General features: G+C 31.4%; 1 protein-coding gene across 1 annotated transcript in view; it reads left to right on the plus strand.

Annotated features, from left to right (window-relative positions):
* LOC113395607 (zinc finger CCCH domain-containing protein 13) overlaps positions 1 to 16201 on the plus strand; it is an 82941-nt gene that overhangs the window by 49739 nt on the left and 17001 nt on the right. Inside the window, exons 3-4 of the mRNA XM_026633240.2 lie at positions 9138 to 9334; positions 10443 to 10624. Of these exons, the coding sequence (XP_026489025.2) occupies positions 9170 to 9334; positions 10443 to 10624 (347 nt within the window). The 5' untranslated portion in view covers positions 9138 to 9169. The remainder of the gene's footprint in view (positions 1 to 9137; positions 9335 to 10442; positions 10625 to 16201) is intronic.

Below are 16201 nucleotides of genomic sequence, written 5' to 3' on the forward strand. Positions count from 1 at the left end.
GAGACAATGTAATTATTAATGCCCAAGCGATTCGTACCTACTTATATTGAATTTATAAAGTATCATTATAAAAGTATCTAACTAACAACCACTAACAATTGCATTGTTTTTACCAGACGGGTCAATGACCTTCAATATATATAGTAGAAATGTTAATGTTTTTTAATTTTATTTAATGTTTTCTAAAAATATGTTTAAGATGTGTTCTTGAATAAATAATAATTATTTAAGTTTTGTAACTATGATATTATTCAATGATCGCAGTGATATTACTGTTTTTTTTTTTTGTTAAATTGATAAATTTATTTTACATCATATATTGTAATTTACAGAATATACTTATTTATATATATGCGTAGTAATCAAATTAATATACATTTTATTTAAATAAACAGTGTATATAAAAACTTGTGGGGAACAAAAGAAAGCGGTTTTATTTAGATATCTCTTTAATAACAAGTTACAAAATATATTGGTGGGTTGTATATATTGTTAATGCAAACACAGATCTTAAATTAGTTTTACAGTTCTTTCCTTGGACATTCATAAGTCGAGTGGACCCGATGGCATCCCTCCAATCGTGCTACGGACATGTGCTCCCGAGTTGGCACCGGTCTTAACGCGTCTTTTCCGGCAATCCTATGCATAAGGCGTCGTCCCGATCTCTTGGAAGACTGCTTTGGTTCATCCGATCCTTAAAAAGGTTAACCGCTCGGACCCGTCCAATTACAGGCCTATAGTCATCACCCTCTTGTTCCCCTTGTTCTCTCCAAGGTAATGGAGTCCATTGTAAACTGCCAGCTCCTGCGGTATCTAGAGGAGTACCAGCTGATAATTTACGATGAAGGGGTGAACCTTTGTGGGTAAACAGATCTATACCATAAATACAATGGGGTTCGGTTATAAAGAACAGTCAAAAAAAGTAAGTAAGAATAATTAGTATTTTATGCACCGCATAGGACAATGACCGCTTTCCAAATTGGTTAAATCAAGGTTAAATTCCAGTCGGTTTGAAAACTGTTATAAGCTATTGAGATTTGATTGTTTGGTGAAACTTGCGTCACCCACTAACTCGCCTTCAAGTACCGTGGCGGGTTACACGCCGACGCACCTGTTAATAGAATCGTTTGTAAATAAAATTCAATTTAACTTCGTGAAGAAACATTTGGAGCAGGTTTTTTTATGAACCAGATATTAATAAATTTGATCACCATTAAGAAATCAATGATTATAGCTCTAATTGATATTATTATTTCTTGATTTTATTAAGTACTCAGACTATCTGCATACCAGATTTAATTTTAATCGCTTCAGCGGTTCTAACGTGAAGAGGTAAAGAGTTACTTGCGCATTTAAAATATTGTTATTGAAACTAAGATGATCCAGTATTTGATCATGGATAATAATTTTAACTCATAAATCAATTAATTAATTATTAATTCATTAACTATTTTTAATTCATATTTGTATATATTTAATAATTTAATGTTATCAATTCTTATGTTAATAAATACTCATAAAAGAACACAGAAATAAATTCTTGCTCAAGAATTGGCGTCAATTAACCTCATACTCTCACTATTTTTATTTTATTTAAAATAGGTAGACTAGCAAAAGGGCTACCTGTTCACCGACCCGATCGTTGCCCATGACTATATGAATGAATGAATGATAAGTGAATGACATGACATAAATGAATGACACTTACAAATGCACTACGTTGAAAATTAAGATGTTATATCCCTTGTGGCTGTAACGTTGACTTACACACTTCTAAAACCTAAACTACATCCTATGTATTGTTTTGCAGTAAAATATATGATGTGTAGAATAAATATGTGATGAGTGGGACTATATTGATGGCGTTAAGTAGTTATTGTACTGCTAACAATACCAGTGGCTATTGGCAATATGGAATTACCATCAGATGCTCCAATTGCTCGTCTGTTCATCTATACTTATATGCGAAAGTATCTTTATCTGTCTGTCTGTCGCTGTTTCAAGGCCAAACCTCTATACTGAATTTATTGAAATTTGGTATGAAACATCTACCAAGGAAGAACCTGACGACCAACCCCCTAAAATGAATACAGACGCGGGCGACAACTAGAGCAAAATAAATTATAAAAAGATGACTGATTTAAAGATGGTTGTCTATATCGTTTAAAGATGTTATTTCTAGATAAATGTTGTGACTAAATTCACACAACCTGATATGTTAATAAGCAGATGTTTTCGTTGATGTATAAAAACACAATGCGCTTTCAAGACAGGTATGAGAGCCTCATAACCGACTGACCTTAATATTCGGGCACTGCGTCTCTCATCGCATATTGTTCTACGGACTTCCCATACTTAATAAATGTGTTTAGTCGAACTTATTGTGCTGGAAGTAAAAGTGAAAGATCATCAATTAACTCGGTTGCATTTGAACGTAAACACGATCTAATTCGTTCATTTCGAAAATGACTTATGACATAAAAATCATTGTTATAAAAATAATTGTTCACTTATTTATACTAATGTTCGCCAAAGGAAAATTTATTGAAAAACATATAAATGAATTAGAGTGTCTAAGTAAAGCTGTTTATCTTTGCCTTTTTTATATACTTAGGATTTAAACAATCATACACAAATGAAAATTACATATACTTATAAATCACGACGCGACGGCTCGGAATGGTGACAGGGATAACAGAGTGCAATTTCCCGTTGAATCGCAATTCCGATTCTCTGGACGAAAAATGAACCTGTCACTAATGGAGTCAATAAAAAGTGTTATTTAAATATTTAAGAATTAAACTAAATACTGAAATTGTTTTACTTCAAGGAATAAGTAACTGATTAACGATTTTTATATAATGAAATGTTTTGTTATCACGCTTTTTTTAAATATAGTACCACCAATTATACTGTATATCATAATTATTAAGTATATCATAATAAATAATAGATACATTTAATTTATTGAAAATAAAAAAAGACATCAATGATATTTTCGTTGTCATCAGCACCGAAAAATAATTAGCCATTGTAATTCCATAAACACATATAATAATGGCGCAACATTAAAAACAATGCATATTGTTTCACACAATTATCATCACATGTTTGCCTAAATAAACATCGTTTTTTCTTAGTATCGACACGTCATTGACATACCTACAGACGGACAATTGCTTGAAAATAGTTAGACGAAATAAAAAGTTCCAAGTCATGTATAGAAGTTTATTTAAATATTGAAGGTAACGAAAAAGCGTTATGTACTCTTCAGGTGACTTTTCCCCCTCTCTCTCTATCTAATACATATATACATTAGCAGACTGTAAATTTCCCACTGCTCTCCCTTTGAGGAGAAGGTTTGAAGCATATTCCACCACGGTGCTCCAATGCAATTGCAGAATTTCGTTGAAATTAGACACATGCAGGTTTCCTCACGATCTTTTCCTTCACCGCCGAACACGAGATGAATTATAAACAAATTAAGCACATGAAAATTCAGTGGTTGCCTGGGCTTGAACCCGAAATCATCGGTTAAGATACACGCGTTCTAACCACTGGGCCATCTCGGCATTTTTACATAATATTATTTAAACTTATTTATGTCTTGTCATTTTATAATTCTCAAACGCTGTCAATTTATTTAATTGTGTCTGTTATTTAATTCATACCTATTGTATAGCGAAAGCAACTTCCTCCTAACCGGATGTGGCACGACATCGGTAGCCTTTTTTTTTAAATTTATACGTCCAATTTCATATCGAACCTACCAGAAATTTATTATCTTTGAATGTTTGCTTACGTCGAATAATCGGTTACTGGACTAGAACAACCTTATTTTTTCATTGTCAAAATTCAAAATCTTTATTTTTAAGCATTTGACTCTGCAAAAAAAAAAACATTATACCTAATAATATATACCTAAAATCATTATTAATAATATATCCATCATCATCGATTTGGAAATAAATATGTAGAGGTTTGAGATGTGTCAATGGCCAAAGAAACTCAGCGGGATTTATTTTCTGTTACAAATGTTTGTTAACAATTAATATACATACATTGTATACGTAACAGCTTGGTTGCGGTTTAATTCCTATGATATCACCAAAATTATAGGTTTTGTAATATGCTCTACCGAAACCATAAACATTTTTTTTTTAATTTATCAAACAAACATTAATATATTTAGATAACGCTTTCTGGGCTCTTGTTTCAATGTAGTCGTGAACGTAGAATAGCCTAGAATACACCGAGCGCAGGGGCGTAACGACTAATTTCTCAATCTTTTAATTGTGTTTTCTATCATGTTATTCGTTCGCCTAAAATTACTCTTCGTTGTGAATCGTATGTAGATAGTACACTTAGTTTTTTTTTTCTAACAGCTATTAACGGAATAAAATTCTTGTATCAGTTCTTCAAAGCTTCTAACGGCTATTTGGCCTGCGGTCATAATTTAGAGAAATAAAGTATGATTCTCTATAACGTGGCCTCATTAATTTTTTGACAAATGCGTGTTAAGAAAAAGTATAAAATATATATAGCGTGTAGAAAACTGTACATTTTAACACGCTATATAGTGATTTAAAATTGACAATGTAGTCATAAATTTTTATATATATATTTTTATTTTATGTTACGTAATATTATAACTGGCAACTTTTGGATGGTAAATACTCACAAGCTTATTTTGTGACAGAAGTTAAACATTTGTTATTCGATGATCATGTAGTCGTACGTACTTAACTAAAATTTCCTTACGCCCCACCCTCTGGTTGTCTGATGCAATTAATAATAAAGAAAATATTATGATATAAATATAATGGATAGCACTTAGGAATAGTGAAGCTTTCTACCAGTAAATTACTTTTTTAGAATTGGGTCATTAATTCCGGATATCACCTCCTACAGACAGACAAATTTTATTTGTTTATAATACTAGAATATATATAACAGCCCGTAAATGTCACGCTGCTTAGCAAATACCTCTTATCTATATATGGTTTTTTTATGAGTTTCTTGCCGGTTCTTCTCGGTAGAATCTACATTCCGAACCGGTGGTAGCTTTACTTAATATAGTTTGTTAAATGGCGATTCAAAAATGCTTGTAAAAGCCTACTTGAATAAAGTACATTTTGATTTTGATTTTTAATATATTTACATCCCACAAAAGTAGCATCTCACGATGTTTTTACAGTATTGTACGTGTCGAATTATAAACACAAATTAAGCCGACACACTCAGTAATCACTGCCCAAAATTGAACACGCGGTCATCATAAGAATTAATATCTACCCAATGAACCATCCCGGCTGTATACATAAATAAAAAACCGAATTACATTAAAAAAAAAAATGTATAACGTATGTAATTACGACTCGATATAAAGACACCGTAATGTAATTTTATAAAATTACACATTGCAAAAGTGCGTTAAGCACGCTCCTCACCAGGCGAACTGACACGTGAATCTGTGCCGTTATTGACGACGTTACGTACGTTTTATTACAGCAATACGTTATTTATAGTTATCGGCTAACGTATATATGAAACGATCCAATTTATCGTTTAAATATTAATCTATATAAAAATCAAAATGACCAATTTATGATACTTCTAATAGTGCTAATAATTATCCATTTAACTGGTGTTCGCCAGATGGACGAAATACGAAAACGTTCGATCATGATTTTTCAGTAACAGTGTATCTATTATCTATTATCTACTGTTAAAATATAGGTTGAGAAACGGACGAGAAAAAGGAACTGTACTGAACTTTTATATTCATACATAGACTACCTGTTACCTGACCTACTTGAATTTTATAAATGAAATCTGAAAAAAAAGTATGGATCGATGAAATACCAAAAATTATATATTTAACCATCTACGAACGATTCAGTAGTAATCGCGTGATTGACACACACACACACCCAAATATATATATATATATATAGAAACCCACATATTAGTTTACTTAAACAGTTAACTTTATATACTTGTAAAGTAATATTGTATTGACGATAGGAAATAAAACAAAAAAAATAGTATAATTGAAATTGTTACAAAAATGCACGGCAATTAATTAACGGACCTCATACCTTATTACAGAAATCTAATTAAGGTGTTTAGCAATCGTAAATATTGAGCAATGCTAGCATTTTTCATAAGTATTAGTGGTTTTCGTATATTCTCAGTGAGCTGTTAAGAAAGAAGTCAAGGTTTGTGAACAAGTGAAGCAATGAATGCGTGAGAGAATTCTTAATAAACAACGGTCAGTCGTGCTGTATATATACAATAAAATTGCAGCCTGCATTCGAATATTGCATATGCTAAACGAAATGTTCGAACGTACACATACTGCATTTCCACTAAAAATATTATGTATACAATATATAGATATTAAAAAAAAAAATTAAATAAACTTTAACGAAATTATCTGTGGATGTCGTGTTATTTGATAAAAAAACAAATGACTATTTAATTTTATATAACTTCAAATAATCCGTTCGATACTTAATGTTTATTGATAAAATATAATATGTCAAATAAAAGATTAAATAAAAATATTAATTAGATTAGAAAATATCTGTAAATTATATTTTAAAATTCAGAACAGTTGTAATGTAAAAGATTTGCGAAGTGAATGTGTGCCAATTGACCTTTATATAATGCCATATGTTGGCAGAATAAGTAGTAGTATAATGATAAAGAAGTAGTAGTATTAGTAGTAGTTCATCACCTGAGTAGTTCCTGACAGTTTTTTTTAAATGACCATTTTTTTAACCTTTATTTTATCTACCTAGTTTATTTATCTATTTCCATTTCGCCCAAATAAAAATAAAACCGACTCGAAATAAACTCTTGAGAAAATACTGTCAATAAAATTCGATCCCATAAAGAAATCACCCGTATTTTTTTACTATCAGGGATTGTATTTTTACTTCAAATTTAAATAATTAATAATCATTAAAAAAAACACGATTCAATAATAACGGAGTTCTGAGATAACGAACATGAAACTACAAGTTTTTTTAGTTTGTTCAAAAGTAATTTCAAGTAAATAAGGTACAATCCTTATTGTTACAATAGGCTCGTGGCTATTCAAATCTAATATCGTATTTTGCAATTGTTAAGTATGTTTACACACACAATTTAAATATGGGCAATTCGTCACGTGCCCTATACCACTCAGGTGCAGAATATTAAGGACCTGGCCACAGAAATTGAATACATATTACTTAAAAGGAATATTAATACTGTTTAGCCTCAGAGGATTATTGTTGTATGTTAATCATATTGGAATTTAATTAAATATAAAAATTATAATACATATAAACATAATCAGCCTGTAAATTTCCCACTGCTGGGCTAAGGCCTCCTCTCCCGTTGAGGAGAAGGTATGGAATGCTCCATACCTTCTCCAGCGTGGTGGAATATGCATTCCACCACGCTGCTCCAATGCGGGTTGGTGGAATACACATGTGGTAGAATTTCGTTGAAATTAGACACATGCAGGTTTCCTCACGATGTTTTCCTTCACCGCCGAGCACGAGATGAATTATAAACACAAATTAAGCACATGAAAATTCAGTGGTGCCTACCTGGGTTTGAACCCGAAATCATCGGTTAAGATGCACGCGTTCTAACCACTGGGACATCTCGGCTCTTATACATATAATATTTGTTTATAAGTGTGTGCGTGCTTATTAATAGTAATGTCGACCTAATGTTAGTTTTCAAACATCCTAACTCAAAGGTTGACTGGAAGAAATCGTTAATAAGCGATAAAGCTGTCTTTTGTCCTGTATTTTATTGTACATTAATTTTAAAAATATATTTATAAATATGATATATAAATAATTGACATAAAAATACAATTTTGCAAGACGTAACTTCTCAGCATTCCTTAGATTCACCGCGTTTCGAGTCCATCGTGTATCAGAGAGGGAAACTCTGATCAGATCTCGGGACTTGCGACTTGGATATTTAAGGGGCCTTCGTTATGTAAATAATTATGTACTGGTTCAAAATTGGCATAGCTCCAATTGTTTTTTTTTATAAATAATAACGTTTGATATGTCAATAAATTCACATAACTATTACTAACGGCTGTACGAAGTTTCAACTCCTTGTGAAGAACGCTAAATTCGACAGAACGAACAAAACAAGCATTATTATATTAAACAAGAATTTAGCTTACAATGTAAAATTAAACGGGGTCAGTGACGTGCCCAAGTTGTTTCACTAAAGTATGCCAAACTCATTTGAACTGATACAAATTCATTGTAATATAATTTCATTACATATGCAATTAAGGTATTTGGGTTTATGGAGTTTGAATGCCATTGAACAGCATAATACTCCTTATAATATATATTCTTGGCGGTAGGGCTTGTTGCAAGGATCTTGGGAAGCCAGTTTCACTAGAGGCACAAGGGACGTTGCATTTTAGTTCCCAAGGTTGCTGACGCATTGGTGATCTAAGGAATGGTTAAAATTTGGTTAAACTTTCTTACGGCACCAATGTCTATGGACAATGGTGACATGGTGCATCAGGTGGTTTTTATTTGTCCGTTTGTCTACCTATTCAATGAAAAAAGTAATAAGTATTAAATCTGTAAATATGTCCAAAATGAAAACAAGTCCGTATGAAAAAAGAGTTTTTCTTAATGAATTTCGGCAATGGCGACTAGTTTTAAAGACGAATCATTTGTGCAGGAGAGTCAGCAAATACGGGTGGAGCACTCTTTTTATCTTTCTGACTTCCGTCTCTCTCATAATTCAATGAAACGAAACGATCAGATAGACTTCAAGAGCAGGACCAATGGCTTTACGTGCATTTCGAATCATGAGATTATAATACTAACTTTAAAATCTCCGATTCTACTGAGATGTTTTTTTCTTTGCCGTTTCTCTAGACTAACGGTATATCCATATATCAATATTAACTTAAATCACGGTATCAGTAATAATTATATTTACTTTACTTTTTATTTTGATAGGTAATTATGTAAACTTGTATATTTATAGCAACGTTATAGCAATCGACGTGACGATAATTTCAAAAACCAAACCACAATTACATTTCTTAACATTAAATCCAGACCGAAATCTGACCATAAATTCTTTTTCAGTTATTCAACAATGACATAGAAGTTTATTCAAAATGGCGTTGAGACTAAAGAAAGATATTAAGAAAGCGTCGTACTACGTTTGGTTTCTCGGCGCGCAGGAGTCGCGCGGCCTGCGAGGCGAAGAGTTCGCCTTACCTGCGATAAGACTCCTTGAAGAGCGAGCGAGGAACTTAGAACCATTCAAAGTTACTCTACAGGTAAAGTCATTTCAGTACAGTTAACAGTAAGTACTATTTATAATTATACTCAAGAGCAGTGTGTTACATTTTTTTTTTTTTAGTAATTGTTAATACACGAATGAACAATCTAGAAAACATATAATTACTATATACATATAATGTTAAGAACTATGTTAAAATAATTTATTTATATGTACAAGTATATAAAAGGCAGGATTCAGAATCCTGACTGATAATATTACATCATAAACTATATGCAAAATCACATGCAAAATACACACAATTCTCACACACGCACACACACACACTCGTTACGAGTAAAATGTAGACTAATTTTTTTTTATACGACCTCCTTAGAGAGTTGCACTCTTCAACGAAATATAAAAAGAAATGTATGAGTAATTCGTTCTCAACACATTTTTCGCTTATTAACAACAAGGTTATATATAAAATTATCATTAAAAATGAGGCAAACGAGAACAAAGATACCAGTTTTCATTTTACTTGTGACTGTTACGTCTAAAGACAATCTATTTCTCGAAAGACGAAACGAAAACACTTATTATTGGTACGTGTCGTGGGTTTATATCTCTTTTTCTTTTTTTTTTTTAGGTAGGCTGACGAAGTAAATGGTCATCACCGCCCATAGACAATAGCGCTGTAAAAAATATTAACCATTCCGTACATCGCCCATGCGCCACCAAACTTTAGAACTGGGATGTTATGTCTCATGTGCCTGTACTTACTGACTCACCCTTCAAACCGGAACGCAAAGATACTTCGTACTGCTGTTTGGCGGTAGAATATCTGATAAGTGGGTGGTACCTACCCAGGCGGGCTTGTACAAAGCCCTACCACCATGCTATCATAATTAAAATCTTTGAAACTAATGATACAATTCTAAAATAATTTCACTGATAGAAAGAAACTACGTTATTCCTGAATGCTATAGAGTATAAAATTATATTTACATTAAATGTAACTACTTATTAGTAAATTGCTTATAATATATTATAAAATCAATTTATTAATAGTTTGTCTATCGCCGTTTCTTCTCAGTATTGTTTTTAAGTAACCGGTAGTTGTTACTTAAATTGAATAAAAAAAAAGTGTTTATATTAAACAGGTGTCCCATAAGGGCCTGAAGATCATCCAGAATGTGACAGCCAAGGGCAAGCAGCAAACGATAAAGCACTTCATACCACATGGCAGCATCACCAGCGCCGTCGTGCAAGGGGACGTGGTGGCATGCGTGCTTCTATTGTACAACCCCATCACGGGCTGTCCAGTACACGTGCATGCATACAGGTTAGTACTTAATATATAAAAAGTGGAATTCAGAATCCAGTGGAATTCTTGGAATTAAACAAAAGATCGCAGCTTCAAAATCAGCTGAGCAATGAGTTTACACATGCTCGGTGATTCAAGAAATCTGCATGAATCGGAAAAATGCGTCATCATCAATCTCAAATATTTTCTCTAATTCATTTTAATTTTGTTATTCCCGTTTCCTGTTCGAAATATGAAATATTTAAAGATGTTTATTTTTTGTGAGCGTTCGTGTTACGTGCCATTATTTTTTGTTATATAAAACCTTATTATATTAAATACTTATCCTTCAAGGTGTGGACGTATCAAGTGATCGTTACAACATTAGAAACGCGGTCGTGCTCGGTTAGACTGTCGTGATTTGCACATTTCTATAAAATGACATCAAGAGGAATTGTGTTCCGTAATATAATGCAATGGTAGCTTACCGCAAATACTGGCCGGTATGAAATATCTCTTGCTCAGGAAACGCAGAGATCCATTAAAACATAATGACGTTTCTCATTTCCCCTTAATTTCCTATATCGCTGAGGAATTGATCATCGATGACATTCATATTTTAAAATCGAATTAGAGAGATAACTTTATCGTGATATAAGATATTAAAAAAACACTTTTATATACGAAATGCTGTTGACCGTTGAGGAGTTCTGGAGCCAATACTGGATGTCGAAGCTGGTCATGTATGTAAAATATATTGCACATAAAAACTGAATCAACATGTAAAATTTCAATTCTGTAGTATAAAAGGAAATAATCCTAATTTATCTTGTAAGATTCGAAATAAAAAAATTTACAACCAAATATTGCAAATTTAATGAAAGATAAATATTATGTATTCTCGGCGAATTGCATATTTAATTTGTTTTATTAATAAAGTAATACCCAGCACACATTGTAATGGCTTCAATTTACTTGTTTGCAATTGTGTTGTTTGCACTATGTGGTAAACCTTCACACATGTCCACGAAAATTCTATATATGTAGTATAAATTCAAACAAATGAACGAAGGCACACATGTATAATATCGAACGCAAACGCATACTACTATAATACGAACGAAAATAAGCATTATTTTAAAATATACGATTTAACACGGCTAGTTTATTTTTCTTCAAATTAAGAACGACATTTTGTTTGTTTTTTTTTTTTGCAATTTCGGCAAAGGTAGAATTAAATATATGGCTTTTTTATTTTTAATCGAAGTTTATATTTCTTTAACCATTACAGTGTACTTATAACAATTCAAAAATAAATATATAATATATTATTATATTTTCTTATTTTTAAGATACAAAGACTATAAAAACTAAATTTAACCTTGATCTTTAAATATTTATCTATATCCTGTTTTTAATACTAGAAAAATATACAAAATATGTATGTACATAACATTTTATATAACAGATAATAGAAATATTTGTATGAGATAAAGTCACCTAACACAGCGCATAGTCCAAGAGTTTAGACCAATCAAATGATTTTCCCAAGTTAATCAGACTGTTAGTATTCAACACATGTTTAAAGTTGGCGATTGTAATGTAACCGGCTGGTGACCTACCGTTTGCGGAGCATGTAACAGGTTTGCGATCAACACGAGATAAATCACCGTACACTGACCTGCCGAAAAAATACACAGATTAAATAATGTACAATGAGGTTTATTTTGCATATTCACATCATTTTTCTTTCTTATCTGTGAACTTATTTTGTCTATGCATTTTAAGTATAAAGATTACGGGTGTAAGTGTATTTTTTTTTTTTAAATATTAGTCTTGGTCTATGTATTGTGAATGTGACATCCTAAAACATTTTATTTATTTTACGTTCCTATTAAATTAAGCTTAATGATAATCGCTCATTAAAGTTATGTTTCATTCTGAAAAATAAACAGGCTTTAAAAAATTTGTACAAATATTATTTTGAAGCAATCCGCAATCCTGATCTAAGTTCGCGGATTCGGCCAAATATCACTGATAATTCATTATGTTTATAATAAATTTCGCTTTCGGGAAATGAAGAAAAACATCGTAAGGAAACGTACATGTACTTCTGCGACACTATCCAATAAATCATCAGGGTAGCGAAGTTGAATAAACTCTAAGCCTTTTTAAGAGAAAATGAAGGCCCAGTAATGGAAATTATTTACTCTAAACTTAATTTAATGTTTTATCATTATTTTACTATAATCGTATCGTGAGCGAATAAATTAATTAACAAATATTGATAACCTGTGTCGTTATTTAGCTGAACATAAATATAAAACAGCCCTGTGCCCTTTACATACAATTCACAAAGGAGCAAAACAAAACAGCTGACATTTACCGTGTTTCAGTACTTTGTGTCGCAATTTGAGCTTGAATGGTTGTATCGCGAATCATCTGCTTACGACACACACACGCGCAAAAACGAAAACACAATATTTACATGTTTAAAATTATAATGTTTACATTTAACCGTAATATTACATATTAATTGAAAGAATCGTTAAAGCGATTCATGTATTCATTATTCCGTAATTTATTTACAACAAATACCATAAATAAATCGTTTTTTTTTTTTATTAAAATAGTTACACCGTCAACTTATCAATAAACACCTAAAATTAACAGCTGATATAGGTAACATTTAAAGTGATACTTCTCTAAAGGTGGAAACACAAAATACTATCGACGGGTACAACGATTAAGACGATACTGTGATTTTTTTTAAAATCTTTGAAGTGACAGTACAAAATAACCTGGTAAATATTTTAACTAATTTCAAACAAACCTATTCCTTAAAAGCAGATGTGGCGTAGCACTGGCAGCATCACCATATTAGAAAAATTTAGAACATTTCCAATTAAACCTATACAATGTCGAGTTGACTTTCTGATGAATAGCAAACGTATAAAATGCCATTGCTATTTAAGTGGAAACGCACCTTAAAGCACATAATACACATTTGTAGAGAATTATAGATCAAAGCGAAAATAAATTGTAGGGTTAGAGCAAAATTGATATTAATCAATTATAAATATGGAAAAATAATTCTACTATTAACATCATAAGGTTCATTATCGCTTGAAAACATATACAACTTTTGAGCAATGCAGTAAATTGTAGGGATTGGTAACATAAGCATTATTATTTCTATTTAACAGAATTGTAAATTGTATGATTCGCCGTAAAGAAGGTAAGTTTGCATAACTTTCAATCGAGGGGATGCTTAAAGGTTATTTTGTCTAACCTTTAATTAAGCAAATTAATACTGAATATCTCGAAATGACATAAATTATGAAGATATAGGGTATAATAAAGTCATTATAGTCATATTATATCGCTCTCATAATCAGATTGGACGGCAAATCTGACACGACCGAAAACGATTCAGGTTTAACGTGTTTTCTAAGGTAAGGGAGTGTAAACATTGTCATTCAGATCACAGGTTACTGAGAATTGCTCAACAGATAAATTTCATCTGACCTGGGGTTTGAACCTAGAATATCGGGATCTGTGCCTTATATCTAGCCACAAGACCAACGAGGCAGAAGCACAATTATAAATCTGAAGTTTATTATTAAGCTGAAAAAATGCTTTTAAAGTTGGGATGAATGACTGAATACGTCTTCCATGAGCTCTTAGGTACACAGCCTCTGTGTGCGATTTTTTTTTAATTAATGAATGTACATACGTTTATTTTCTTCACTACAATTAAATGTTAAATTCAAGTCGTTTTTTTTTTTTCTACAATTTTTGTGTAATTATAAACACATAAAAAATATAACATCAACTACCAAAAAAAAAAATTGCGAATTTCGGTCAGTATTTAATTAAGAATACGATGTATACATTTATAAAATTATAAATTTTAGCGTGTCCTCGAATCTATGAGAAAACATAAATCTAAAGTTTTAAAGAGAAAGTATGTTACGATAAATCTCCTTACAATATACTGTTGTCAGTAATTAGTTATGTCTTCATAATTGACATGTTTAAATGATGATATGCGTTTGTGAGTCAAAGTTGTAATCATCGTAGTTAATCAATGTGAAAAATAATAGAAGGTACCGTGGCGATAGTACTGTCACATTGTAATTGGTTTTATGAACAGTCATGGCTCAGTGGATTTAATGCTTGGATTCTAACAAATTATTGTCTTGTTTGGGAAGGAAAATATTGTGAATTCTGCCACATGGTCCTGGAACATTACAGCGCGGTGGGATAACATAACGGGATGCCTTTACCCAGGTATTACAATTGAACAACAAACAGTTATTATATAAACTAAATCTCTAATTCCAACAAGTATTTATGTCATTTTAGAGAATGTCAGAATTAGGTCATTATTAATAATGATCTAATTCTACATTTCATTGGTTTTAATGTAAAAGTTTTAATGTCTGGCAACATTAAATAAAAATTAAAAAAGTTATTCGCTCTTACAATCACTATAATTTCGACATAATACTTATATAGTATTAAAGTATATTTTAATCTAGAATCGGTTCGGAATGTAGATTCTACCTAGAAAAACTAGGATGAAACTTACTACTATATACATAAAATTAAAATACTTACTCTACATTTTTTGTTTTTTTTTTTTGTATAAAGTAGAGAAATATTTATGTTTATTTCTCTACTTTATACAAAAAAAAAAATAATAAAATTAATTATTATTATGTTTTACATTTTTAATATATAATTGGTAAAGTTAAAATTACCAAGCTATTATTTGCATAAAAGTAGTGGTTTTGGAAACCTAAACCAGCCATGTGGCAACACCGTTGACATATCACGGCGATCCATCGGGGTCGTAAGTATCTGTACGCTCGCGGAGTATTTGTGACAAGGCCTATCTTCATAAGTCTAACCTTTTGCCTATTAAACACCTCGGTGACCCTGATACCCGTATAAGAAGTAGAGCAAAACTTCTTGCTCGTTTGTTTTTTTTTAAATGTATTTTAGGAAGTCGCATACAAGTGAACGGCTACCTTACATTTCGGACACTTTCTTGTTTATAGTTCTGTAGGAAATATACTACGAAATTTAAAAGTTTAATCCATTTTGCCCGTAATATTTTACTCGTTAAAACTTCAAGTTTTGCATGGAATAGTTTAACGATTGGATTATTAGCGAGTGTGTGGTATCCATTATAGTTCTACACATAGTCCTAAAGTACATATAAACGGGAAAAAAATACCAAGAAATTAATAAATTAAAAGTAGTAAAAAAGAAAAAATGTTATGAAATTCAGCTGATCGTTTATTAAGCAATATTTTCCATACAAAACCTTTAATATTTACAACGCAAGCAGCAATACAATTAAGCAATATTTTCCATACAAAACCTTTAATATTTACAACGCAAGCAGCAATACAAGCAGTTTTTCACTTGAGTACTTTCAATCTCAGATGTTTTAAACCTTGCCGATTCGTAAATAAAAATCTTTTATTAAAAATACATTCATACATAAGGTATATTACTCTACACAATATTATATAGATGATAAAAAAAGCGTGGAGCTAATACTTTTGACTTTCACGCAGGATATATTTGATATATATTTGTAAT

Source organism: Vanessa tameamea, chromosome 21, assembly GCF_037043105.1.
Source record: "Vanessa tameamea isolate UH-Manoa-2023 chromosome 21, ilVanTame1 primary haplotype, whole genome shotgun sequence".
Lineage (NCBI taxonomy): Eukaryota > Metazoa > Arthropoda > Insecta > Lepidoptera > Nymphalidae > Vanessa > Vanessa tameamea.